This window comes from Lissotriton helveticus, chromosome 2_2 (genome assembly GCF_964261635.1).
Source record: "Lissotriton helveticus chromosome 2_2, aLisHel1.1, whole genome shotgun sequence".
NCBI classification, from domain to species: domain Eukaryota; kingdom Metazoa; phylum Chordata; class Amphibia; order Caudata; family Salamandridae; genus Lissotriton; species Lissotriton helveticus.
Window position 1 is genome coordinate 386,698,683 of NC_136060.1, and position 27,327 is coordinate 386,726,009.

The 27,327-nt window shown below is 45.9% G+C and overlaps 1 protein-coding gene across 1 annotated transcript in view; it reads left to right on the plus strand.

Moving 5' to 3' along the window:
- The window catches only part of LOC144821490 (uncharacterized), a 537,248-nt gene that overhangs the window by 199,163 nt on the left and 310,758 nt on the right, over positions 1 to 27,327 (plus strand). Inside the window, exon 2 of the mRNA XM_078678609.1 lies at positions 13,835 to 13,996. Coding sequence (XP_078534735.1) covers positions 13,835 to 13,996 — 162 coding nt within the window. The remainder of the gene's footprint in view (positions 1 to 13,834; positions 13,997 to 27,327) is intronic.

Genomic DNA, 27,327 nt, shown 5'->3' on the forward strand with positions numbered 1-27,327 from the left:
GGGAGCGTAGAAGTTGATCCGGCTGTTGAGGTAGCTCGGGCCTTGGTCGTGTAGGGCTTTGTGTGCGTGGGTGAGGAGGCGGAAGGTGATTCTTTTGTTGACGGGGAGCCAGTGAAGGTCTCTCAGATGTCCGGAGATGTGGCTGGTTCGTGGGATGTCGAGGATGAGTCTGGCTGAGGCGTTCTGGATCCGCTGGAGTCTCTTCTGGAGCTTGGCGGTGGTACCGGCGTAGAGGGCGTTGCCGTAGTCCAGTCGGCTGGTGACGAGGGCCTGGGTGACGGTCTTCCTGGTCTCGGTGGGGATCCACCAGAAGATCTTCCGTAGCATGCGTAGGATGTTGAAGCAAGCCGAGGAGACGTTGTTGACTTGCCTGGTCATGGAGAGGGAGGAGTCCAGGATGAAGCCCAGGTTGCGTGCATGGTCTGTCGGTTTGGGTGCGGTGCCCAGGGCGGGAGGCCACCAGGAGTCGTCCCAGGCGGAGGGTGAAGAGCCCAGGATGAGGACCTCCGTCTTGTCAGAGTTCAGTTTCAGGCGGCTGGTCGTCATCCACTCGGCTACCTCTTTCATCCCTTCGTGCAGGTTGGCTCTGGCGGCGGCGGGGTCGTTGGTCAGGGAGAGGATCAGCTGGGTGTCGTCGGCGTAGGAGATTATGTTGAGGTTGTGTTGGCGTGCGATGGCCGCGAGGGGGCTCATGTAGACGTTGAAGAGGGTGGGGCTCAGCGAGGATCCTTGAGGGACGCCGCAGATGACTTTGGAGGCCTCTGACTTGTACGGTGGTAATCGGACTCTCTGTGTTCTACCGTCGAGGAAGGAGATGATCCATTCCAGCGCCTTGTCCTGGATTCCGACGTTGCTGAGGCGCTGTACTAGGGTGCGGTGGCAGACAGTGTCGAATGCCGCGGAGAGGTCTAGGAGGATGAGGGCCGCTGTTTCTCCGTTGTCCATCAGGGCTCGGATGTCATCGGTGGCGGCGAGGAGGGCGGTCTCGGTGCTGTGATTGGCTCGGAAGCCGGACTGTGAGGGGTCGAGGGATCCATTCGTCTCGAGGAAGGCGGCCATCTGCTTGTTGACGGTCTTCTCGATGACTTTGGCTGGAAACGGGAGGAGCGAGATGGGGCGGTAATTCTTGAGTTCGGTGGGGTCCGCTGTGGGTTTCTTGAGTAGAGCGCTGAGTTCGGCGTGCTTCCAGCTCTCAGGGAAGGTGGCGGTGTCGAAGGATGTGTTGATGATGTCTCGCAGGTGGGGTGCGATGACGGCGTCGGCCTTGTTGAAGACGTGGTGAGGGCAGGGGTCGGTCGGTGATCCGGAGTGGATGGAGTTGATCGTGTGGATGGTGTCTTCGGTGCTGATCGGGGTCCAGGCGTGGAGGGTGGTGGTGGGGGGTGGTTGTTCGGTCTTGGTGTGCGTTGGTTGGTTGTTGAAGCTGTTGTGTATGTCCGTGATCTTGTTGTGGAAGTATGAAGCGAGGGAGTTGCAGAGGTCTTGCGATGGGGTGATGTCGTTGTTTCCTGCGCTGGGGTTGGATAGCTCTTTCACGATGTTGAAGAGTTCCTTGCAGTTGTGTGCGTTGTTGTCCAGCCGGTCCTTGAATGCAGTTTTCTTGGCGGCGCGGATCAGCTGGTGGTGCTTCCGGGTGGCCAGCTTGAAGGTGGTCCTGTTGTCCGGTGTAGGATCCCTTCTCCAGACTTTCTCGAGGGCTCGGCAGTTCTTCTTGGAGCTCTTGAGTTCGTCGGTGAACCACGGGGCTTTCTTGCTGCCGGGTCTGCTGGGCGGGGTCCTCATCGGGGCGAGCTCGTCCGCGCAGATGCTGATCCACTTCGTGAGGTTGTCGGCGGCCTGGCTGGGGTTTGCTGAGCTGGCAGGAGGGTGCTGGCTCAGGGAGGTGGCGAGCTGGTCTGCTGTGATCTTGTTCCAGCTTCTGCGGGCGGCCTGTTGCTGGTGGTGGTGGGTCGTCGTTCTCTTGAAGGTGAAGTGGACGCAGCTGTGGTCCGTCCATTGCAGCTCTGTGGCGTGGCTGAAGTCGATGTCTGTGCTCGAGGAGACTGCGTCGAGTGTGTGTCCGGCGAGGTGGGTGGGGGTGGACACCAGCTGCTTGAGTCCAAGATTGGCGAGGTTGTCGAGCAGGGTGCTGGTGTTGCGGTCGTTGTTGTTCTCCAGATGGAAGTTGAGGTCCCCCAGGAGGATGTAGTCGGCGGAGGGGAGGGCATGCGGGCTAACGAAGTCGGCGATGTCCTCGCTGAATTGTATGCGTGGTCCCGGGGGTCGGTAGATCAGGGTGCCTCTGAGGGTGGTGTTCGGGTCGGTGTGGATCTGGAAATGCAGGTGTTCGGCGGTGGTCAGGGTGTTGTCGGTGCTGGTCGTGAGACGGATGGTGTTCCTGTGGATGATGGCGATGCCTCCTCCCATCTGGTTAGCGTTGCGGTCCCTCCGGACGATCTTGTAGCCCTCTGGGATGGCGATGGCGATGTCGGGAGCTGAAGAGGCGTTCATCCAGGTCTCCGTGAGGAAGGCAACGTCAGGGGCTATGGTGTCTAGGAGGTTCCAGAGTTCGATGGCGTGTCTGTGGACGGAGCGGGTGTTGAGCAGGATGCACTTGAGGTGGGTGCTGCTGGTGTACGACTTGGCGGGTGCTGGTGCGAGGCAGGTCCGGATGCAGGTGAATTTGCAGGCGTGGCAACAGAAAGGTCCGTGGGTGCGTCGTGGTGTGGCTTGGTGGCAATCTGGGAGTCGGCCGGTGTTGAGTGCGATGAGGGTGGCGGCGGAGTACGTCAGGCGGGTCGGTCGGGGTCTTCGTGGGCCAGTAAATTACTCCTTTCCTCAGGGTTCTGGGTGGCTTGGATCCAGGGTTGAGACCTTTCCTTTTACGTTCTTCAAACTGTTCATTAGGACACTTAGGCTCATGAAACTAATATACATCTACCCTTGACTGTACATAATAAAAATTTGATTCCTGACAAAAGGACAGTCTAGGAGTCAATAGTTGTGTCTCTGCTAATGACAAAGTAGTCTCTGTTAAATGTATTGCTGTATGTAGTTCATTGTTAATTTCTTGCTGCTCCTAGCTGCTGTCTTGTGTTGGAGCAGCCTACATTTGTGCTTTCCTTCACCCCCTCTTCTGTGCCGCATTTTGCGCTTTCCCTACCTCTTCCTTTCCCGCTCCCTGGTCGATGGTTGGTCACGTTAAAAACCTGAACTCGTCTGAGATTGAAGGTTGGGAGTGGATGTTCATTGCCTCTGCTTGTATTTACTTGCTCCGGATCCGAACTTACATCTGAACTGATGTCACTTAAGGAGGCTTCTTGTCCTGTCCAATTGTGCTCATTAAGTCGTTGCTTCCTTAGATTTTCAAGGCGTATTGCAAAAGTAGATATTTGACCCCTTTCGTAGTCTAGGCGTGCACGTTCAAGCTTCCCTGCTTTTTTCAATTTGATCTCCTCTTCATGTTTCTTCAGCTTTTCTTGCATTTATTTTCTGAGTTTATAAATTGTATCATTATTGGTTTTCTTTCTAAATTTTCCTTTACGGTTTCCATCTCTTTCTGTAGGATCATTCTGTCAATCTCTGCATACTTCATAAGGTTTTTCAACATTCCTTGAGAGCTTTCATTATTGTGTTGTGCCCATTCCTTAATTGGTGATGGGATGGGCGCTCGTAGCTTGGGGTAGTTATTATTCTCAGGCCTCTTGGGAGCCTCCCAACCTCCACATATTTCTGCAGAGATTTCGACTCCCACCATTTGGATACTTCCTGTCTCGATAATTGAAGAGAACAGCTGTTGAAGAGTGTTCCCTGTGTTAGTACTGATTGCTTTCCCTTCTCCTCCGCTTGTGCCCTTTATTAAACAACTCCTCTTCTGCTCTCTCCCTCACATTAAGTTCATCCTCAGCCATTACATCTTATACACTGGTTCTGATATTGCCAAAGTGCTTGCTTCAAGGTGAACAACGCACTACCAAACGCATCAGTACCAATCCACTCACTGCTGCGGTTCCCGCTTGCCTCTTCCTTGCTCCACGCAGCTTGCGTGTACCTACAGCGTCCTTCGACTGCCTCATTACCGCCAATGTTGTCGCATCCACACTCTGTCTCCTCTTAGGTAAGGCGGGGGGCTTGTTGACATTCTAAGCAATCCACTAAAGTTCTTTGTAAGGTGACGGTGTGCATCTCAGCACCTATTGTGCTCAGCAAGCGCGCTCTTTTTAACAAAAAACTACGATTTCCTCTTCATGAAGAAAGAGCCAGCACTCCCAGCAAGTGTGCTTTAGTGCGCTTTTTTGATTTGCTTTTATACTATTTCATCATGGCTATGGAAAAAAGTCTTTTGACTCCAATTAATTTTTTTGTTGACTGGAACAAAAATGCCTATAATTAAATTATGATCAGTGTGTCCGCTTAATTTTCTGTATGATTGCATTTCACATTTGGCACAACTTCTATTCACAAATCCCTGTACATGGTATACACTCCCACACGATTGTGGTGATTTAATAACACTGTATGCACACATGATTAAAAGTGCCTAAATCTTTTGCATATTATGCACCATATCAAGCACAACTGGGCTGTTTGCTAAATTCATTTTTTGGCTTAACGCATAGATAAGCGCCTTGATGTTGTGTATATTGTCAATCAAGCCCAAGTGGACTATTTGACAATTTAATCTTATAGCACTGTATTAACGCATAAATAAACTAAAGTGCCTTAATCTTGTGCATTTTATATACCCAATCAAGCCCAAGCGGGCTACTTTCCATGCCCCTGAACACAAAGTGCTATAATGTTGTGCATAATTTACAACCAGTGAAGCTCCAGTGGGCTGACACCATTGTAAATATATTGCCATTACTCATTTCATATTTAGAAATGTCATTGAGTCTGGACATAGTGTTCCAAACAAAAGGATTTTTTATATGCTTCAGAAATTAAAGCAAACACATAGAGAGAACGCCTGCTTAATTCAATGATTCCTCAAAATCACATATTTACACATGGAGCCTCTCCAAGAGTAGCCTCAAAGACCAGCATGTAACTCTTTGTCTGCTTTTAGCCCATTAGGTATCTTGCAGTCTAAGTCTCAAGTCGCCTGAACGCTTTGACACATTCCCCTCCTCGCCTGTCAGCTGGTACCGCGGTAATATCTCCTTGTCTTTCTTATTCTCTTTGTGAAAGATGTTGACCATTGCAGAAGGATGAGTCTTGATATCACTTTTTGATCTTTGGACTAATTCAATTATTACACAAGTACACACTTTTCAGATGACTCTTTGTTTGACTCCTTGCCGTTGCGATTACCTCCTTGTGGTTTACCAGGTGAAATAATTGGATAAACACCCATGTTGATTTTTCGTGCACAGTATAAGTAATCATTTTGTCCAAGTCAACAAATTGGCTGCTTGAGATGAGGCATTTTGTGGTCTGTAGAACATAGAGGCAGCTGGGCATTATCACCGTCTTGACCAGTGCTACCTGTCCTATCAACAACAGTGACAGCACACAGACCTCCACACTACATTCACCACTCTGCCTATTTTCAGTTTTATATTGACCTTGTGCATTGTTTATCCTCGGGTACCTCAGGGCTCTGATCTGACACAGCATAGCTAACAGAGCAATCGCTGCCTTACCAACACATACCAGGGCTCTGAATGGGAATAAGTGGTACATGGACTAGTTGATCTTAAAGCCAGAAAGGTGTCCAAATTCTCCTAATAATTCAAGCAATCCCGGAGTAAATTCCTCTTGGTCTGTCATATTCACTATGTCAACCAGATGCCACATGTCATATCTCCAGTATGAATTTCCTTGGCCATTTCCTTTCTCTGGGTTCTGGATGGTGGGTCTGTGTCCAGAGCAAAGAGAAGCAGTGACCGGGGGCAGTCTAGCTTTGTCCTGAGAGCAAGTCTCCAAGTCTGAGTTAGTAATGTTCTCTTTACCATCACAATATGAACGGTTCCCTATAGGGGTTACTTAAAAATCCATTTCTAAGCACAACAATAGTGGTGTGGCACACTTTGGTGGAATGTATACATTTAAATATAAACTCAATTTTTGTGATTAACCTACAAGTATCACAACATAACACACAAACAATTCGAATGAGGATAAAGTCAGAAAAATTATGACATTTATTTCTCAAATTTACGGTTTACAATTCGTCTGCAGTCCTTGTTGATTATCTTTTTTCTAGCAATAACGTCTCAGCCTAATTTCAGTGTCCAAATTCCACTCCGCGGTAGTTCCATTATTCCTAGAGTTGGCAAAAATCAGGGACTGTTCTGTTGATTTCCGATCCAAAAATTAATTAGAATCAATTCAAGTGTTCCATAGTATAAAAGGATTTAGGAAATCCTTGTAATATACTAGTCAACGTGTTTTGGCCCAATTAAGCCAGACCTCCTCGGGACATACCACAAGGACTTGAAGATTTCAAGGTACCTCTTCAGTCCTTGATTTCCTGTATCTTCCTTGTGCCGACTTTTACTTTTACTCAGTGTAGTTATTGGCATACATGCTAGACATATGTTGTTTTCCCCATATTCCTTAATTCCCCATCAGTGGCTCTTACATGAAGTTATATCCACCATCTTTCTTTTCTCCAACATGGATATTCTTTCACAACAGTGACTTGTGGTATCTAAAATCATAGAGGTGGGAACATTGGTGGTCTCTTAGAATATAAATCCTACATTTAAATATTACCCACTCTTCAGCCGTGCAGTGACTTTTGAGAAAAGTAATTTAGCCCACCTCATGAATCTGAGACAACGTTTTTTGGGTCCATCACTATGAATAGGAAAGGCCAGTATACCAAGCCAAAAACCTTTTCTGTATCAAAGGATGCCACTGAGCCCTCCGGCTCACCCATTTTGAGAAAATGCCTCACATGTGCTATCCTCTGCAGGTTGCTTATCATGTTTCTGTTGGGAATGAATCCCAACTCATAAGGGTAGCCCATGGAGGTCATAGCCTACGCAAGCCTCTCAAACTGCCTTGCTGATAATTTTCATGCCTTGAGTTTTATCCTGGACATAGGTCCTCAGTGTGTTTACTAGGTTTTTGAACCAGTACTAAGGTGCCATGTTTTTTGTCACATCAGAAATTAATGCTCTCTGATGTTTGGTATAGTTATTAAGGCTGTGTATATCCCATGTTGGTACTCTAACTTGTCTTTACATGACGTGTGATTCTGTCCAAGCCATATGTAGTAGAAGGGCCAGCCTTGAGCCACTGCCTTTATCCGGTATGCTTGCCTCTTCCTCTCCTTAGAAGTTTGACATGGCCCCATGGAGCCACAAAATTTCACTCCACACTCAAAGAATTGAACCATAACAGTAACTGACCACACTATAGCCATAGGACATAAGAGCATCAAACCCCAACCTGGTCCCTGCATAACGTACCATTGATTTGCTGTGATGTCAGTTGAATTATTAATATATGTGAGTTACTGGGGATATATGATGCGATATGTGAAGGAGTCCAGATAAAGTTATGAGGTATACAGCTCTGTTATATTATGAAACAATATAGTGACAGTCAATATCTGTGTGCCTATTTAAGTCAATAACTAGTAGTATAAAAATTAAACAATGTTTCACCTGAAGAAATATTAGACCACAAATGTCTGATATATGAAATTCCTTTTTTTGAAGTGAAATAAAACTTTTTTTAAATACTATAGGAAACCTAATGCAAGAAAGGATACAGTTACTAGAACACCTAGACCACTCTTGCACACTAACGACTACTCCAAACATCGGCACCACACCTAGTAGAGCCCTATATTGTCCAATATAGGGAACATCATGCCTTCCAAGCAGTGTGAGGGGGAGAAAGGAACATCTCCCACCTCAGCTTAGTGTACACCGATGCCGTCTGTCCACTCATGGTACACCATCAGTTGTCTAGGGTATTCCAGGAGTATCTCCTAGGGACATTCTCTGAAATATTTTAAATTGTTGCAGTATCTATGGCCACAGTTCCATTGTATCCCTCAAGATGTCTTGGCAAGTGTCTGAAACCGTGGCCGTTTGATTAATGAATAATATAAAATGTGACCAAATCATACTAATTAAATTTTCTTTTCGAGGAAAAGGTTCTCATGATGAAAATAACGTGATTGTTTTGTAAAGATATACTGGGCCTGGGTCAGAAATCTAGGTCCAGGGAAAAAAAACATACAGTTCCTAGGATGTTAGGAATTGTAAGAATAATGTTTTAAAAAAAAGTTGTGGTACAAAATTGTTGTGGTAGTTTATTTTTTCTTTTTTTGTCTATCAACGCAGTGGTGAAAAATTAGAGACACACACCACCGGGAACAAGGGTAAGTAGGTGAAAAGAAGGGAGTGTGGGGTAGCTAGATGGGGAAAGGGAGTAGGTGACTGAGGCATGCGAATAGATGATATGGGGTGGGCAAGGATATGGGTCCGGTCGGTGAGGTTAAGTGGAGGCTCTCTTAAAAGTAGATGACAAATGTAAGCAGAGGATTTTAAAGAGAGGAGAATGCAGCCGGGAAACATTATGGGTTACTTGGGAACAAATTTAAGAGAAAAATAAACATAACCAATAGTTTTTCACCAAGAAGGGCATTCACCAGGTTGGTTTAGCCAACCGGTTTAAATTAATTCTAGGAAATTATTTGTTAAAAAATGTTTTACAATCATTCATTAAAACCACTTCTTCAGGTTGCTTTTTCATCCAAAATACTCAGTGCTACTCAGTAGGTTAGCCCTTGGTGTCTTGTGTGATTCCTCCCACACAGCTTCTAGTGAGGTAAAACGTGATTAACTGTTCCAGATGACTGTGTTCAGCTAGATCCATAAGAATGTACTCAACACTATGCTTGCAAAGTTTTCACTTCAGCGGCTCAAAGGACTTTAGCTGACAGAATTTGGCAAGAGTCCAGGAATATTCTGATGCCCAGGCCTTCATGTTGCACCTTTCTCCCTTTATGCATAATTTGAAGTATTGCATCTTGATGTTGGAAGTTCAAGAAGCGGGCAACAAAGGCACAGGGATATTCTCTAGATTTCAGCCTAAGGGCCAGAGACTTTGGTGTCATTTTAATCCAGAATAACTTTGAGGTCCTTCGGTTTAAGGTGCCCATAATCCACTCCTCCAGAAACACTTCAGCAGACAGGCACTCCATTTTCTCCTTCCTCAGGCAACCCCACAAGTCACAAGTTATTGCATCTTGACCTCGCATTTGCATCTTCCCTCTTGGGTACCAGGGTTCGTGTAATGTTCTGCTGTTTAATTACTTAGTTTTGCATTTCCCTCAGTCTCCCATGATATTGTTCACTGCCTCCTCAGTGATTGTTATTCTAGTGCTTTCGTATTGCACAGCTCACTTTTCAAGATTCCGGAAAATTTTGAACACACCCCTGAATGGTGTGAGATTGTGGAACTGATGTTATCACAGAAAGGACCTAGAATATTTTTAAGATTTTGAAAATGAGGTTCAGAATCCAAACCTCTGAATGACATGAATGAAGCTGTTTATTTATATGAGGAAGCACCACTGACATGAAGTACGAGAAGCTAGGTTGATAAGGCAAGATTGCTGGTACAATTCAGTTTTAGCACAGCCTTTTTTCTGATTTCCTTGTTCTTTCTGTATTGTATTCCATTTTTTAAGCCTAGAAATTGTGGACTTATGAGCCCTTCATTGCGGCTAAAACAAATGATTTGCTTCAAGTACAATAGTTATAGTTCCCTTTTTTAATGTCTTGGTGCTAAAGTCATTGCTCTATAGATATGAGAAAGATATGTCGTATTTATTGTTTTGTACTTTTATGTTGATCATTCACCCTAGAGTTGTTTGTTATCTATTTGAAGTAATCAAACCATTACAGTTGATGGTACCCGTTTTGTTATTTAAGAATTGGACAAAGGGTACCAACTGAGTTGTTTTGTTCTAATTGATTTATATTCATGCTGTTCTTGTCTTCTTATATTGAAATTAAGTAAGAGAATATTACCCAAAAAAATCATACAGGCCCACATTTGCACGTGATTTAAGGTTGCAGATCAAATACATCCAGACAGTTCATAATAGATTGATGCTTCCCAATTGCAATAGATCCTCTGAATTTGATACGTGGAAGATATCAATAAACATATATTTAAGATGTTATCACAAGAAAGAGTTTATTTCAATAAGGAATTATACAGTGTGAAAACATATTATTTCAATTTAATGTCTTTATACAAAACCCTTTTTAACCACCCAATATTTGTTTTTTTGGGCGAGGTTACCCATGTTACATTGCCACATCATAAATTGTACCAAAAATTCCTAGACATGAGTTTTCTATAGTTGCATGTTACACTGCCGTGTTTCACATTATTCATTGGTTTTGGTTTTTATGGCTACATTTGAGATTGCTCTGCTTAGCGTTAGTTATCTAATTCAGGCTTGAACTGTTTTTACTTTAGGCAATTCATGTTTGTTTGAGCTCTTTATAGAAGAGCTACGTGAAGCCCTAAGAAACAGGACGCCAAGGCGGTACAGCTTCCTGACTGAACTGTACCAGACCTTTCCCAATCAGGTAACCGACAAACTAGTGGAAACGCTCCAGGAGGAGCTTAAGATTGGGGTATTGCCACCCATGATGAGAGGAGAGATATTTTGTTAGGAGAAGAGTTGCCTTACCGCGAGTAGCCTGGGAGGGAGCAGTTCCAATCGCTGGACGAGCCAGCAAGGCTGCTCAGAGGAGGGAGCCTGCCGCTCGACCTGTCTTCACCGAACAGGATTTTAAACTCAGTAGCACCCACGGAGAGGGCACTCGCACACTTTCATACCACCAGAGCTGGTAAAACCGCAACTGGGCCTGTGGTATCCAAGGGACTCGTTTTTGACTAAATCCTGAAGTCCGAGGAGAACTCTTGAGAACAGCGTAATAGTGAGCATTCCCTGGATGCGGCCACCAATGAATGGGAAATAACCCCACATTAAGGATGGTGGGACAGGGATTTACCAGACAACAACTAGAGCCCCGACTTAAAGGTTTTTTTGTTGTTGCACTTGAATATAGTATTCCTTTGCATGTGTAGGGTTTGAAATAAAATGCTGCTTTTTCTCAGAAAGGCAAGTATTTGTCTGGACATTGATTTATTGTTGGTACTGTTCGCACTTTGAGATATAAGTTGTATTCACCGACCTTTATCTACACCTCTACTCCCTGCCTAGAGAGCCTTGCTATCTCGACCACAGCTAGCGAGTGTATATGGGGTACTTGGCCCAGTTGAGCAGGATCCATAGTAGGTTGTGTCCTGGGACATCAGGGTTAAAAAGCCTTAACCACCACCTTTGGGCCCAGTCAAGCCTGCCTGTTCTGTGGCCCCTTTTAAAAGAGGAATTTGTGCTCATCTGAACCCAGTTCTTCCAATACCTATGACTGACATTCCCTCACCCAATACCTTTCCAATATAGGAAGTCTACCTGAACAAACTCCTTTAGAAGTGAAACTTGCTAAATCGATGCGATCCTGTGGAATAGTCTCAGAGGTATACAGGATGACATATGACATTCCCGGGTCTAGCTTGGAAACAGATTGCAATATACTAAAGATGATGGTTATTCCAGTTTAAAGATCTGCACCAAACTATCTACACTAGACAGCTGCAATTTTAGATAGACATAAATCGCTCCCCACTATGCATCAGATGCCACACAGAAGAGGGAGACCTTCTCAATATGGTGTGGAATTGCAGTATTGTCTTGGGGCTGTAGTGGTCAGCAGGAAGAATGTTCAAGGAAGTCCCCAATCACCCTATCAATCTTTTCCCCACTGAGGCTTACTGAACATCTTAGACTAATGTGGGCCATCAGGCCTGAGAAAGCATTCCTTAAATTGTGGCGAGAAACATCTCTCAACAATGGAAACAGTGCCCGGAGCATCACCAATTGGGCTGCTGGAATGAATGCTTGTAGACTGAGTTGCTGCTGTATGCTGTTCTAGGGTGCCCCCAAAGCATTGGGAGATAGGGGGGCAATCGCTGCAGAATAGTGGACCTCCGAGAGGAGAGGGTCTAGGCCTAATATGGAAGCATCCTTGGTTATCCTATCTGTATAGAATCCCCTAGCAGTATAGTAATGAATTTTTGTAACATAAAAAGCCTGTGGAAAGTTCTGCTGTTGATGGTACTGCTAAATGTTGACTTGTATGTAAAAGAAAAACACTAATAAAATAGTTTACAAAAGAAAGCCTGCACATATTAGTAATAATCAATCAATCAGGTTTGTAGAGCATAGCTACTAACCTGCAAGACGCTGAATGCACTATTGGTAGTGGGGGGCGGGTTGAGTGCTGGGGTCATCCAAAGAGCCAGGTCTTGAAGTCCTTCCTTAACAGGAGCAATGTAGGGACTTACCGGAGGTGGAGGGGGTGATCGTTCCAGGCCTTGGCTGTGAGGTAGGAGAAGGACTTTACTCCTGTTCTGGTCTTGTAGATGTGTGGGATGGCCAGAGAGAGGTCGGCTGATCGGAGGTGTCTCTTGGGTGCGTGGTAGGAGAAGCGGTTGTTTAGGTATGTTTGTACGATGTTGTGGAGGGCCTTGTATGTGTGAGTGAGGAGCTTGAAGGTTATTCTTCTTTTGATGGGGAGCCTGGGGAGATCGCGGAGGTGTTGGGTGATGTGGTTGTGACTGGGGATGTCTAGGATCAGTCTGGCTGCGGCGTTCTGGAGTTTGCAGAGTAGTTTCTTGTTGATTCTGGCATTGGCGTAGTCCAGTCTGCTACTGATGAGGGTGTGCATAACCATTTTTCTGTGTCCAGATGGGATCCATCTGAGTGTTATTCTTAGTACGCGGAGGGTGTTGAAATAGGCAGAGGATACGGCATTGATCTGGTGGTTCATCGTGAGCGATGAGTCAAGGATGATGGCGAGGTTTCGTGCGTGTTCAGTTGGGGTGGGGTGGGTTTCCAAGGGCAGGGAGCCACCAGGTGTCATCCCATGTGGAGAGGGTGGAGCCAAGGATAAGGACTTCTGTTTGCTCAGAGTTTCAGGCAGCTCTTCTTCATCCAGGTGGTGATGACTTTCATCCCTATATAATAATTTAAATGAGTAAATTGAAAAGAGTCCTGAAAATTGTGGTGTTGTAGACCCCCCAAGATGGGCTGATAGATGCTCAGACACGCGGCTGTATAAGCCACCTACACGCATGTGTTCACACAAACCAACATTACCCACACACAGTCATTCAAAAAGACTAAGAGTCCGATAGACACACCACCCTGGAGAATGCACAGCAGAAAGGCACACAGGTTAACCGATACAGACACCCACAAATAAGCTAATAGATATTCAGGTATTGTGACCCGTTGTTAGCTGAACACTGCGAGTGACTTAACGCGAAGCAACAATCTTGCCATTGACCAGCCGACCTATAATGTGTGAATGACGCACTGATTGAACGTTACATCTACTTTACAGAAGAAACCTCTCTTAAGACCCCTTAGACCTGCTGAGTGTGATTTTTATTGGACTACACATGTTTAACACATTGTGCAAAGATTCCAGTTAAATGCTTGTTTTTTTTTGTTAAGGCACTAACGGGCCTGTCATAAACCATATAAACAAATCCACAGAGAGCAATATGCCTCTTGTTACCGTTTTAGGGAGCTGCATTAGGACCCACTCGAGCCTTCGCCTTTGAGCGAAGACCTTTCCCCAGACTCATCATTGGTGTTAAATGACATACTATCCTCTGTGCATCTGCATAGACACTACACATTCAGATGTGTGTGGATTGCTGCATGCATAAATGTGGGGAGGAGAGGAGGAGGGTTATGGCTCTATATTTCAGAACTAACGTACAGGTTTCCTTTCAGGTCTGGTTGTTTGCCAGCTGACCACTACTGAGCCGTCATCCACCATCAACGCCACATCCACCATCAACGCCACATCCCCAGTTCCAACCGTAGAAGACAACTGCAGTGCGGTGAACATCTCTCTGTGCACACCGTGTTCAACAGGGACATTCTACAGTAATGGTAAGTTTAGTTGGCCTAACTTCTGTGTGTCTTTATGAGAATAGTTCTCTCTTTTCTATGGCAAATGAGGTATTTGTACTAGGGGAAGGGATGCTGGGGCTCAGGGTCGAGGGTGAAAAGACCACACACATACACATACATACATACAAACATACATACAAACACACACATGCATAACACACTCACACACACATAACACACACACACACACAGGTAAGCATAACACACACTCTTCCCCCCCCCCCCCCAACTGGTCGGGACTAAACAACGAGCGGTTCATTCCCATTTATTTATTACCTCAGTCGCGCACAGCCCAGGGTGGCGTGCGGACGTCAGGGCTCACTGAAAAGCCAGAGTGGCTCAGTACATCCCATCCAACATTAAATGGCAGGGACCATCCCCACCTGGGCACATACTAGGTCATTGAGCCTCTGGCTAGGCGGCGGGTTGGGCCTCAGTTTGTATTGGTGGCTACTCCCACTCGGTGGGGCTGTGGGCTCCTCCGATATTGCTGCCTCTGGCCTTGCTTCACTTGTAGGAGGGGATACACTGAACTGCTGTCTATTCGATGAATGCTACGGATGGCTGTTTTCAGGACACCTGTAAAGATAAATGTTACCCGCCCATGTAGAGTTCATCGAATCAGGGCCGGCCTTAGGCATGTGCAAGCTGTGCACCTGCACAGGGCCACCAAACCCCAGGGGCCGCCACAAGCCAATATATATCCTTAATATATTAATATTCTGAGGATGGATACATATTTGTGTGGCGGCCCCAGTGGCAGGGATTTGGCGCCTCCGGCTCTGTTCCACTTCCAAACACCATGACCCCCTTCCTGAGCTCCGGGGTGCTCCGCCCCCCTCTTCCAGGGCCCCCTACCTACACTTCCTGCCCAGGGCCGCCATGAGCCTAGAGCCGCCCCTGATCGAATAGACAGCCGATAGCCCATGAAGAAGTGCGCCACAGCACGAAACGCGTCGGGCTGGACTTTGATCAACACTCTGCTTGCATTCCCTCATGAAAGATGTTGGCTGATTTGTTCCTACCTGTGCAGGCTCACTCATTGCAGGTAAACTGTTTGAGGATACTGAGCGGCACCGCCTGAGCCGTGAGTGATGCCCCACTGCTCGCTGTGCAGTTCTGCTGAGACGCCAAACGACGTAACAGTGTTAAGAACAGGTATGCCGATGGGGAATGAAAGCAGCTCGAATACCAGCATGAGTGTTTCCTCGCAACCCACTTGGGATTAATTGTGTATGTATAAGTATGGACACACGGCGACTCACCTGAGGAATAATTTAGGCACTACATAGACCATCAGGCCACAAGGGTGGCCACGCCCACATGGGCGGGATAACATTTATCTTTCAAGGTGTCCTGAAAACAGCCGTAGCCTTCATCGAATAGACAGCCTAAAGCCCATGAAGAAGTGCTTCACAGCACGAAACACGTCGGGCTGGACTTTAATCAACAGCAAATGCACTCTGCTGGCGTTCAGTGTATTCCCTCATTAAAGATGTTGGCTGATTTGTTCCTACCTGTGCGGGCTCACTCATTGCAGGCAAACTGTTTGTGTATATACATATATAAAAGAAGATCATTCAATTTGAGAAATTCAATGTCCCCATCTTTTGTAAATGTTGTGATCAACCGAATATTTGCATGTGCCGCACCTCTTGCTACAATATTGATAAAGATTTCCCTATGTGAGGGCAGCATCTTTTTGGCAGAGTGTGCATATATAGTGCACATGGTTAGGGACATACTTATCCAAGTGATTTTACTTAGGGATATTATGGTGTGGGTGCGTCAATCTGTTGGGGTCCACAGACCTCAGGCGTTTCGTTTGAGATATATATATATATATATATATATATATATCTCAAAAGAATACCCTTTCAGGCATAGAGTGACACATAAATTATGCAAAAAAGAAAGCAGAAAACTCTGGGTAGTTCTCAGGTTTAGGTGGAAAGCAGCTCCAGTATATAGAGCACTCTCAACACCATCGACACTCTAAATTTGCTCACCTCAAATGTCTGCTTTTCTATCAAAGTCTGTAAGCTTAGAATTAGCGTACATACATATATATATATATATATATATATATTCACTGAAAAAACCATAGGTTATAGACCATATATAGTTAGGAATTAGCATTTAAAAAACCTTATTTTACTCACACAAAACCATTGAAATTCCATATATAGTTAGTTGCACTAACTATATATCGCGCACCCGCAATCCACTGCTGATCATGTCACATATTACACCATTCATGACATGGTCAGTGACATCACTGATGACATCACTGATGACATCACTGATGACATCTCAAATGACATCACTGATGACATCTCATTTGACATCAATGGTCACATCACTGATGATATCATTCATGTGACAATACAATGCATCTCCTCACACTTTAATATAACCTCTGTTACACCCAGTGTTAAATACAGAGTATAATTTTTGAAACCTTTGACACACCAATACTAGTTACTACATACGTACTCACTGATTCCTACGTCTACACACACATTCACTCATTCACCCATACAATCATTCATACATACAATCACTCATCTTTACAACACTATCATATGCACTCATACACCTATACAGACACTCACACTCTGCCACTCATCCATGGAGTTACTCACACACCTAGTCAGTCCTGTAAAGAATCAATCACACTTCCATTTTCTCATCTATACAGTTAAACATAGAACACCTTACATTTTCAAACATATACTACACACATACTTACTCTCTTATACAATCACTGATACAAGTACACATTGATCTGCACAGAGTCACACACCTCCCAGCCAGCCACACACACACTCAGTCTCCCATACAAATACTTGGGCAATCAATCAATAACCCATATAGTTACTCATATAGCTACTGATCAACACATGCAGCAGTTTACAGAACAACAGACATAATGATGCACAAATTAAGACAGTTTAGTCACTAACCCATGCACTCAGTGAGACATATTTAATCACTCACTCATACAGTCAGTCATGCACCTACTAAATCCTTCATCCAGACACTTATACATCCACTCATTCTTCAATATGTAAGACATATTTAAACTTTACAGAAACATAAAATTACTGGATGTTGTTTTCAGTGATGTCATCAGTGATGTCATTTGAGATGTCATCAGTGATGTCATCAGTGATGTCACTGACCATGTCATGAATGATGTAATATGTGACATGATCAGCAGTGGATTGCGGGTGCGCGATATATAGTTAGTGCAACTAACTATATATGGAATTTCAATGGTTTTGTGTGAGTAAAATAAGGTTTTTTAAATGCTAATTCCTAACTATATATGGTCTATAACCTATGGTTTTTTCAGTGAATTTTCAAGGTTTTGTAAATGCTAATTCCTAACTATATATGGTCTATAACCTATGGTTTTTTCAGTGAATTTCAATGGTTTTTTAATAGCAAATATCATAAGCTGTCGAATGTCAAGTACGTGGTAAGTGAAAACTTTTTCGTGTTTATGCACACTGATCTGCTTTGAATGGTGCCCCCCCCCCCCCCTCATTTCTATTAGGAGTACTCTCTCTTTGCAGATAGTGAAAGGTAGTTAACGCAGGCGTTTGCCCCCGTTGTAATCCGTCGTGCCTGCTTCTCTCTCCATTTGATTGATTGTTATCCAAGTATTTACTGTTTTAGAATTAGTTCTCTTTGGTTCATTCTCTATTTACAAACAAACACAGAGTCGCAATACTCTGTTTAGTCTTTGCAGATAACGAAAAATCGTGTAAAAAAAAAAGAAAAGGAATCGAGCAAAATCAGTAGGCCACTAATGGGATCTCTTTTTGACCTCGCTAAAATAGAAACATTAGGAACAACCCCTCATGACAAATACAAAACTAGTGAGATGAACTGAACTCCACACAATGATGGCTGCAAAACAGCTCGGCTCCGCCACCCACCCCGCCCAAAATAACGATAAAGAACGGCTGCCATGATTGGTTGCGGAATGACCACGACGGAGCTACGAAATGGTGCTGCTCTCATGCTAACCCCAGCTTCAGTCTGAAACATCCAGAAACACTGTAGACTACCAATTCGATCAGTTCCGGTAGCGCCCCAATGTAACCCGGTAGAGAAGAACTAGCCCTCCCCTCTTTGACTGATGGTTCTTGTTGCCTGTCCCTTCTGTTGCCATTTAACAGAACTATTTAGCCTGCTGAAAGGGGTTGTGTTCCGACCGCTGGTTGGTGGAGACATTTTGACTATATTCTGTACCTGCGTTGTCGCGTAATGCGTCATATGACGCGCCGCGTTAGCGCATCCGGAAGTCATCCGGGGCGCGCAGCGCGTAACGTAAGCATAACAAGTCATGTGACTTGTTAATAAAACTTTTCATTGGTTCATTTTACTTTTCTTATTGTAATGATGAAAGGCTTGGTCATATGACCTAAAAATTACGCTTTTCATTACTTCCGAACATTATTTTTTCTTAAATATATGTTATAATGTTCCAGGCTAATGTACTTTCCCGGAAATTTTACAACTGTCCTGCAAGTAAAATATATTCTTTTTTCGAGAAAAAGAGCGTTTCTTCGTCCCATGACGGAGCCGTTGAGCAAAAGAGGGTCGACCTGCTGTCTTAGTCGCCGATACGCCTGAATATGAGATTCTTATCGATCACTTTATGTTGCAGGAATAGAAAACACAACAGCCCTTGACCATTTATCTTTACTGCGTTCCTTCGTATTATACCTTTTACCCTTCATGTAATTGGTCTGCTTTATTTCACTTGCCTTTTAATGATTCTAAAACAGTCACTATTATTAAAAACTTTACCAATGTATATACTACTACCATGTTTTCTTTTAAAAACCTTTATTGTGAAAATGTCATTATACAAATACGAGCCTATAACCACGTGGGCCTGCCACAGAGCAAACTGTAATCGTATATGATGAATAGACATTTACACTGTAGAGGAACGTAACGGGCGGGCCATTAGGTTGCAAGAACTAAGGTGTCTAACAGTTACGGAATCGGTGGACGTACATTTTATAATTAAAATACGACAGGGCCAGTTACAATAAAATTATCTAGATATACATTTGCGGGCAAGTACCATGGGTGACGTTAATTCAAACTTTCAACAGTACAGTAATCAATAACACATCAGAACTTAATATCAATAGGGATGTCGAAATAGTCAATCAATTCTCGTCCCCGCCCGCCATGTACTTCAAAACTGCATACGTATCTCGTGATTTCAAGGTTCTGCAACCAGTACACAACAAGGAGTTAAGAGTCCCATTTATTCCGGCGCCATTTTGGGCGAGGACGGGCAGGTCCAGGATATAGTCAAAATGTCTCTACCAACCATCGACTATGATGATGTTCATATGCTGTATTTATTAGAGTAACACTCATCTGTCCACATGAAATTAATTTGCCACAATCTAAACATGTCATTTTAATCTTTCCAAAGATCTTCTAAATATTTGGGACCGTTTCCCTTGCCTCTGAAGCTCTGTGCCACTTCTTTGATGAATGTACTAGCAGGTCAGGGGTTCTCCTCCAAATCTCTCTTTTATGCAGCACTATAATTAATTGGTGCCACCTCTCCATATGACGATGCATGGTATAGTTACCACAACTATATTTTTTTTCGGTTCCTCTGGAGAGTTCATCGTGGCAGATGAAGCGTGTAACGTACCGGGCATTTACCTTTTTTTGCATGTACAGGAAAGGAAAAAAAAATCGAGCGTCCGAGTTCTAAGGTGTCCCAGGGTCATTTTAGTGGACCAGGCCCAAATCCAAAGAACAGGCCGCCATTTTGAGAGTCCTCTTGCAGCCGCCTGTCGCTGTAGCATCAAGAGCAGCCGAAACTCAGCTGAATGGCAACTGAAACGGTAAAGGGGCGCCCCACTACAGCAGACGAGCCTCCACCTAGGAAGGCCCATTCACGCCGGCTCCCCCCCCCTTCGGGCACCCCACGCCGTTATTCGGAGCAGTATTGTAGGATGGCCACACCAGTGCGGCAACTTGCTAGACATCACCTCGGTGGTAACCGAATCTCAACGCCTTGTGGTGTCTTCTATTCAAAAAACATTGTTATGCTGCCTTCGACCTATTCGCCGCAAGTGCGCACACAACTCAACTGCATAGCTTGCTAGACACCACCTCGGTGCCATCCGGATCTTGGAATGTCAGCACCTTTTGGTGTCTTCTCTTCAGAAAATATTGTTGCGCTGCCTTTGGCCCCATTCGCACATCAGTCCGCTATTGACGCCATCTCACAGGCTAATGGGGCGCCCCACGCCGACTTTCAGCATTGTAGAATGACCACACCAGTACAGCAACTTGCTAGACATCACCTCGGTGCCATCCGGATCTCGGCGCCCCACTGCAGATGAAGTGCCTCTCAACTATGAAACCACCACGGTGACATCCGGATCTTGGCGCGTTGTGCTGCCTTCGGCCTATTCGCACATCGGTCCGCTACTGACGCCATCTCACAGGCTAATGGGGCGACCCACGCCGAGTTTCAGCATTGTAGGATGACCACACCAGTACAGCAACTTGCTAGACATCACCTCGGTGCCATCCGAATCTTGGCATCTCAACGCCTAGTGGTATCTTCCATACAAAAAATATTGTTACGCTGCCTTTGGCCCCATTCGCACATCAGTCCGCAACTTAGACATCACCTCGGTGCCATCCGGATCTTGGCATCTCAGCGCCTTGTGGTGTCAGTCAGAAAATATTGTTGCGCTGCCTTTGGCCCCATTCGCACATCGGTCCGCTACTAACGCCATCTCACAGGCCAACGGGGCGCCCCACGCCGACTTTCAACATTGTAGGATGGCCACAGAAGTGCGACAACTTACTAGACACCACCTCGGTGCCATCCGGATCTTGGCGCGTTGTGCTGCCTTCGGCCTATTCGCACATCGGTCCGCTGCTGACGCCATCTCACAGGCCAACGGGGCGCCCCACGCCGACTTTCAGCATTGTTGGATGGCCACACCAGTGCGGCAACTTACTAGACACCACCTCGGTGCCATCCGGATCTTGGCGCGTTGTGCTGCCTTCGGCCTATTCGCACATCGGTCCGCTACTGACGCAAACTCACAAGCCAACGGGGCGCCCCACGCCGACTTTCAGCATTGTAGGATGGCCACACCAGTGCTGCAACTTGCTGGACACCACCTCGGTGCCATCCGGATCTTGGCGCGTTGTATTGCCTTCGGCCTATTCGCACATCGGTCCGCTACTGACGCCGCCTCACGTGCCAACGTATTTTCTACGCATTTTATACCCTATGCCGCATAACAGGTCATGTGACTTGTTTATAAAACTTTTCATTGGTTCATTTTACTTTTGGTTTCCTAATGATGGAAGGCTTGATCATATGACCTAAAAACAACACTTTTCATTGGATGAAAACTTTTTTTTTTTTCCCAAACGATGAAAGCCCCACCTTGTTTCTGGATGTTTCAGACTAAACTGGCGTCAGCATGAGAGCACCACCATCTCATAGCTCCGTCGTGGTCATTCCGCGAGCAATCATGGCAGCCACTCCCCACCAGAAGCCTGCAGGAGTCGGGGCCCCCAAAACTTTTGATGAATTCTCAAGGCGGAGGGGACGCTTTCGAGAATGGGGTCCAAGACCTAGCAGACAAGCGTCCGATTTCCAAGGTGTCCCAGGGCCATTTCAGTGGACCAGGCCCAAAAAGGAAAGAGCCTGCCGCCATTTTGAGAGTCCTGTGACAGCCGCCTATCGCTGCACCGCAAGAGTGGGCGCAACTCAGCTGAATTGCGGCTTTTGACACAGTGGACCAAAAACGGACGGAATGGCAACTGAAACGGTAAAGGGGCGCCCCACTACAACAGATGACACTCCACCTGGAGAGGCCCGTTCACGCCGCCTCCCCCGGGGCGCCCCACGCCGTTATTCGGAGCAGCATTGTAGGATACCAAAACCAGTGCGGCAACTTACTGGACATCACCTTGGTGCCATCGTTCTGCTGCCTTGGAACTATTCGCACAACAGTTTGCTACTGATGACTCACCCCCCGCGACGCCCCACGCCGTTATTTGCTGGGTGGCAACTTACTAGACATCACTTTCGTGTCATCTAGATTTCGGCGCGTTCTGCTGCCTTGGAACTATTCGCACAACAGTTTGCTACTGATGACCCACCCCCCGCGACGCCCCACGCCGGAAATCTGGACGTTGTGCTGCGTTGGGACTATTCGCACAGCCGACCGCTACTTCGTTGTTTTTCCCTAAAAATGTTTATATGTTATTACTATTTTTGTTTTCTTGTATATATTTATAAATTATTAAAGTTTTATAATCTTACTACTTTGTCGGAGTGCTATATATTTTTAATGTGACACATAATTGTAAAAACTTTGATGTACAAAGAGTCATCCCTGGAATCTTCCGCTTCACGCTCGGTCCCCTCCCCAATCACAATACAGGATGGTTTTCAGATAATAGCAACGCTTCTGCTGTGACGGATCTCATCGAGTGTGGGCCTTGATCTACTATAACTCCTTTGAAGAGGGGTGATTCTTTACAGCTGTGGCCATAAACTACATCTGCAGGGCTAGCTGATAGCCTAGGACCGGCCTGGACAATCGGACACAGAGGAAAAGAAGTGTCAGAGGGTGCGGTAGTGAATAGGGCGAAAGGGAGGTGTCGGGCGGGCACAGGGTGTGATTCTCAGGGAAGAGCAGCGCAGATGGGGGGAGGTTTATTACCCATGCATAAGACAGAGAGCGGGGGTGACCACTGCCTGGGTGAGATGCTTGCGAGAGTGGGGAGCCATGCTAAGGATCGACAGCGTGCACAGAGTGGGTCTGGTCAAGGCATCTAAAATGGCTGCCGTGCACGACAAAAGTGTGGCATTTGAAAAAAGACAAGATGGCGCAGACAATGTTTTTCAACACTTCCTGATTTCCTTCGAATCGAACGTTAACAGACGTTGGGGCATATTACCAAAGTTAAGCGATATTTATCCCTAACGATGCATTGCAAAGATTTTTTTACCGTCAGAAATTATCGCAGATAAACCTTGCTATTATCAAGGTTTATCGCAAATACGATAAAAAACGACCGCAATGCATTAATATCGCTGAAAACTCAGCGATATTCATGCATTACCGAGCTAATGCTCTTAGCCATGTTATCCACCTCCCATTGGATAACATGGCTAAGAACTGCTCAGGGCAGCTGTTACTTTTTGGAGATATTCGCGCTTATCTCGAATATTTCCAAAAGTTGATAATAGGAGATAGCGATGTTAGCGACTGTTTCCAGTCGCTAACATCTTGCCATGCCCACTTTGCATGTCATTAGTGATAAATATCACTCACATGCAAAGTGGGGCCCAAGATGGTCGCTATCTCCTACTAGCCGTCGCTAACTGGTGTTAGCAACAGCTAGGTAATACAGATATAATTTTATCTCCGCGAAGCGGAGCGCTGTTACAGATATATATCTTGTTTTTGAACGTGAATTTCTCAAAATCCACTGAAGCACATATATTGAGACCTAGCAAAGGCACATCGGGCTACCAGTCCCTACAATTTTACCAAGTTTCATGCAAATCCATTCAGCCGTTCGATTATTATTATTATTTTTATTTTTTGCCCCGCGGGGCCCTTTTAAAACCTCCACATCAAACCTAGGGGGTCAGCGAGGATCTACTATGCCCCCTTATGGTCATTTGCCCCTTCGCTTTGGCCTCCTCTTGTCTCTCGATCCTACCGAGAGACAAGATGGCGGCCGCTACGTACTGTTTGGAATGTTTACAGACACCGGAGAGCCAATCAGCTTCGCTTCGCAAAGCTCCGTAACGCGAAAAGTACGCGAAGCGGTGCGCTGTTACAGATATATATCTTTTTTTGAACGTTAATTTCTCAAAATCCACTGAAGCACATATATTGAGACCTAGCAAAGGCACATCGGGCTACCAGTCCCTACAATTTTGCCAAGTTTCGTGCAAATCCATTCAGCCGTTCGATTATTATTATTTATTTTTTTCTTTGCCCCGCGGGGCCCTTTTAAAACCTCCACATCAAACCTAGGGGGTCAGCGAGGATCTACTATTCCCCCTTATGGTCATTTGCCCCTTCGCTTTGGCCTCCTCTTGTCTCTCGATCCTACCGAGAGACAAGATGGCGGCCGCTACGGACTGTTTGGAATGTTGACAGACGCCGGAGAACCAATCAGCTTCGCTTCACAAAGCTCCGTTGCGCGAAAAGTACGCGTCCTGGAGCGCTGCCCAGTCCGCTGTTACAGATCTATATCTTTTTTTAAACGTTAATTTCTCAAAATCCACTGTAGCACATATATTGAGACCTACAAAAGGCACATCGGGCTACCAGTCCCTACAATTTTGCCAAGTTTCGTGCAAATCCATTCAGCCGCTCGGGCTAAAAGTGAGGCCAACCGCCCTATGGAAAACTCAATGTTAAAAACACGTTTTGGGACCCCCCTTTTTTCTCGACCCCCCCTGGACGAACCCCCCCCCCCAATATTCAGGGGCTGCTCAGAAACAAAATGTGCCATTTTCCAGAAAATTTCAGCCAATTCCGTCCACAAACGCCAAAGTTATTAGACATAGAATTTTCAAAAAACCCATAGAGAAAAAATCCTAACTATATATACCTACTGGCGACCGCCAGTAGGTAATATATATATAATATGCGGCTCCCGGGCGCTCTCAGGCGGTGCGTTCAGAGTGCGGCAGAGCCTTGCCGTAATTCAATAGTTTCACTTTGCCAAAGGCATTTCTCGCACAATCCCGGCTCCTTAATAAACGACAACCATCGGCTCCATGCTTTGCAGGTTATTTTAATTTCATAGCAACTCAGCCAGCAACACCACTCGACGCGTTTCGGTCTCGCAGTGACCTTGTTCACGAGACTACTATCAACTGTATTTTTTGCCTTTGACATTTAAATAAAGTGTACAAAAAAAGTAAAAGTAACATCATTTCCTCACTGATGGCAGCTAGGAATTGTGGGACATGTAGTGCACATTTCATTTCATGTAAACACCATATAATTTCTTCAAATCAATTCCTAATACATGTGTGTTCAAGTATCTTAAGAACTCTTAATGAATACTATTTGAGCCCTAGGCTTCTCCCATATTGCTAACTGTGCAGTGATTATTTTACACCCTATTTTTAATCGTACTTTCACACTCTAGTGGGTGATGTTGATCCTTCCGATCATTCTTTCTTCCAATGAATTATCTTTAAAGTCATTCTTCCCTCCAGTGGGTTGTCGTAGATTGTATTTACACTTCAGATAAGTCACTGTTAGTTCATATTGCATGTTGTGTTCATTGCTACACACAATGTACTTCCCCAATCTCCAACACAATGTACTCAACATGTATGTCTCTTTTGTTCCCAAAATTGTAATAGCTACCATATCCATATTCATGTGTATTGCATGTGAAGTGAAAAAGGTGAAAATTATAATGTAGACATGTATTAGGAATTGATTTGAAGAAATGATATGGTGTTTACATGAAATGAAATGTGCACTACATGTCCCACAATTTCTAGCTGCCAACAGTAAGGAAATGTCACTTTTACTTTTTATGTACACTTTATTTAAATCACAAAGGCAAAAATGCAGTTGATAGTAGTCTCGTGAACAAGATCTCTGCGAGACCGAAACGTGTCGAGTGGTGTTGCTGGCTGAGCTGCTATGAAATTAAAATAACCTGCATAGCATGGAACTGTTGGTTGTCGTTTATTAAGGAGCCGGAAGTGCGCGAGAAATGCCTTTGGCAAAGTGAAAAAAATAAAATAAAATATATATATATATATATATATATATATATCACAATATATGCAGGTTGTGGTGTAGTAGGCTCTCATGCACCTACTCCGCAGATCTATGTTTGACGTTCACAAGTTTGAATCCCAGTGGGTGCACTCAGCCGTTAAGAGTGAGATGACCACAGTGATGTTAAAGAAAGTAACCGGGACAGAAAATGTGGAAGAATGCAGAAACACAAACACCCCACACCTCCACAACCATGGTTTAGCGTAACAAGGTAAAAGGTAGCAGAGGGTAACAAACCAATCAACCCGGTGGGGAGGCCAAGCGTAGAGAGCGTAAAAGTCTGGGGGTAAACATGGAACGGGAGAAAAAAACATAATTGCCTAGCTAGAAAGCAAACACCAGCAGGGCGAACTTAGGCAGCATAAACTAAGCGGGACCCTTCTTTAAAGTGTCAATGTGGGCGTGGCCAAGATGGCGGCGAGATAGGACGTGCTTCCCTATCCCCCTGGCGCCGCCTGCCATAAGCCTTATTATATCTCCCCTACTGATGCCTATCCGCGCTGGACATCGAGCGTGGAGGTGCCTGCTGCTATCCTAGCACTGGGCTTATCTGTGAGATCTGCGACGGCTTTTGGAGTCTGCCTGGGCTGTCCGGCCCTGCTGCAGCCCGGCGTGCCTAGCGGAGCGCTGCTGCCGTAGACCTTCACGCCACAGTGACCCCGGCTGCATGGAGAGGTGGCCTGAAGCATTCCTAGGGCAGCGATATGGCCAGATGAGTGGAGGCACGAAATGCAGTGATTGCAGGCAAGTGATCGGAGTGGGGTCAGCGTAGCGGCCGCCATTTTGCTGAGCTGGAGGAGGCGGCCTGTCTGCGGCGCGCTGAATCCCTGAAAACTGAGGAGCCCTGCGGTGAATAACCCAAGCAGCCTTCTGCGCGAGCATGGCTGTGAGCCGATCCCCAGTGAGCTCCTGAATACACCCGCTCCGTCACTGATCGAGACGAGGTGTCTGGGGCCCAGGAGTGCTGTGGTGAGGAGCGGAGTGGTGGCGGACTGGCGCCCGGCCTCTAGCTGCGTCGATCGGTCTGTGTGTCAGCGGACGGTGTGGCATCGATAGCGGTGACTAGTAGGCCCTGCTGGCTGTGAATGGTAGGCAATTTTGAGGTAAGCAGACCCCCCGACCCCCCTTGCTGACTGCGGGGTCTGGTGCGGTGGAAGGCTCTCGACCGACGCCGGACTTGTAGTGCCTGGCGGTGGGGCCTGGAGGTGGAGGAGTAGCTTGGGCCCTTGAACTGCTTGATAGGTGCTGGGCCCAGCTGTAGAGAGCGCGCTGCGTGATCTCCCTGTGGTGACCTCCCTGGGAGGTGGTAGCGGGCATGGGTGCCCCCCCATGCGACCACTTTAGGGCCTTATTGTGGAGCTGAGGGTCTTGTGGACTGCGTTGTTGGGAGCGGTAAACCTGCCCTCTGCCCACGGGTTGGCGGCTCTCTGCCCCTGCCCTCGACATCGA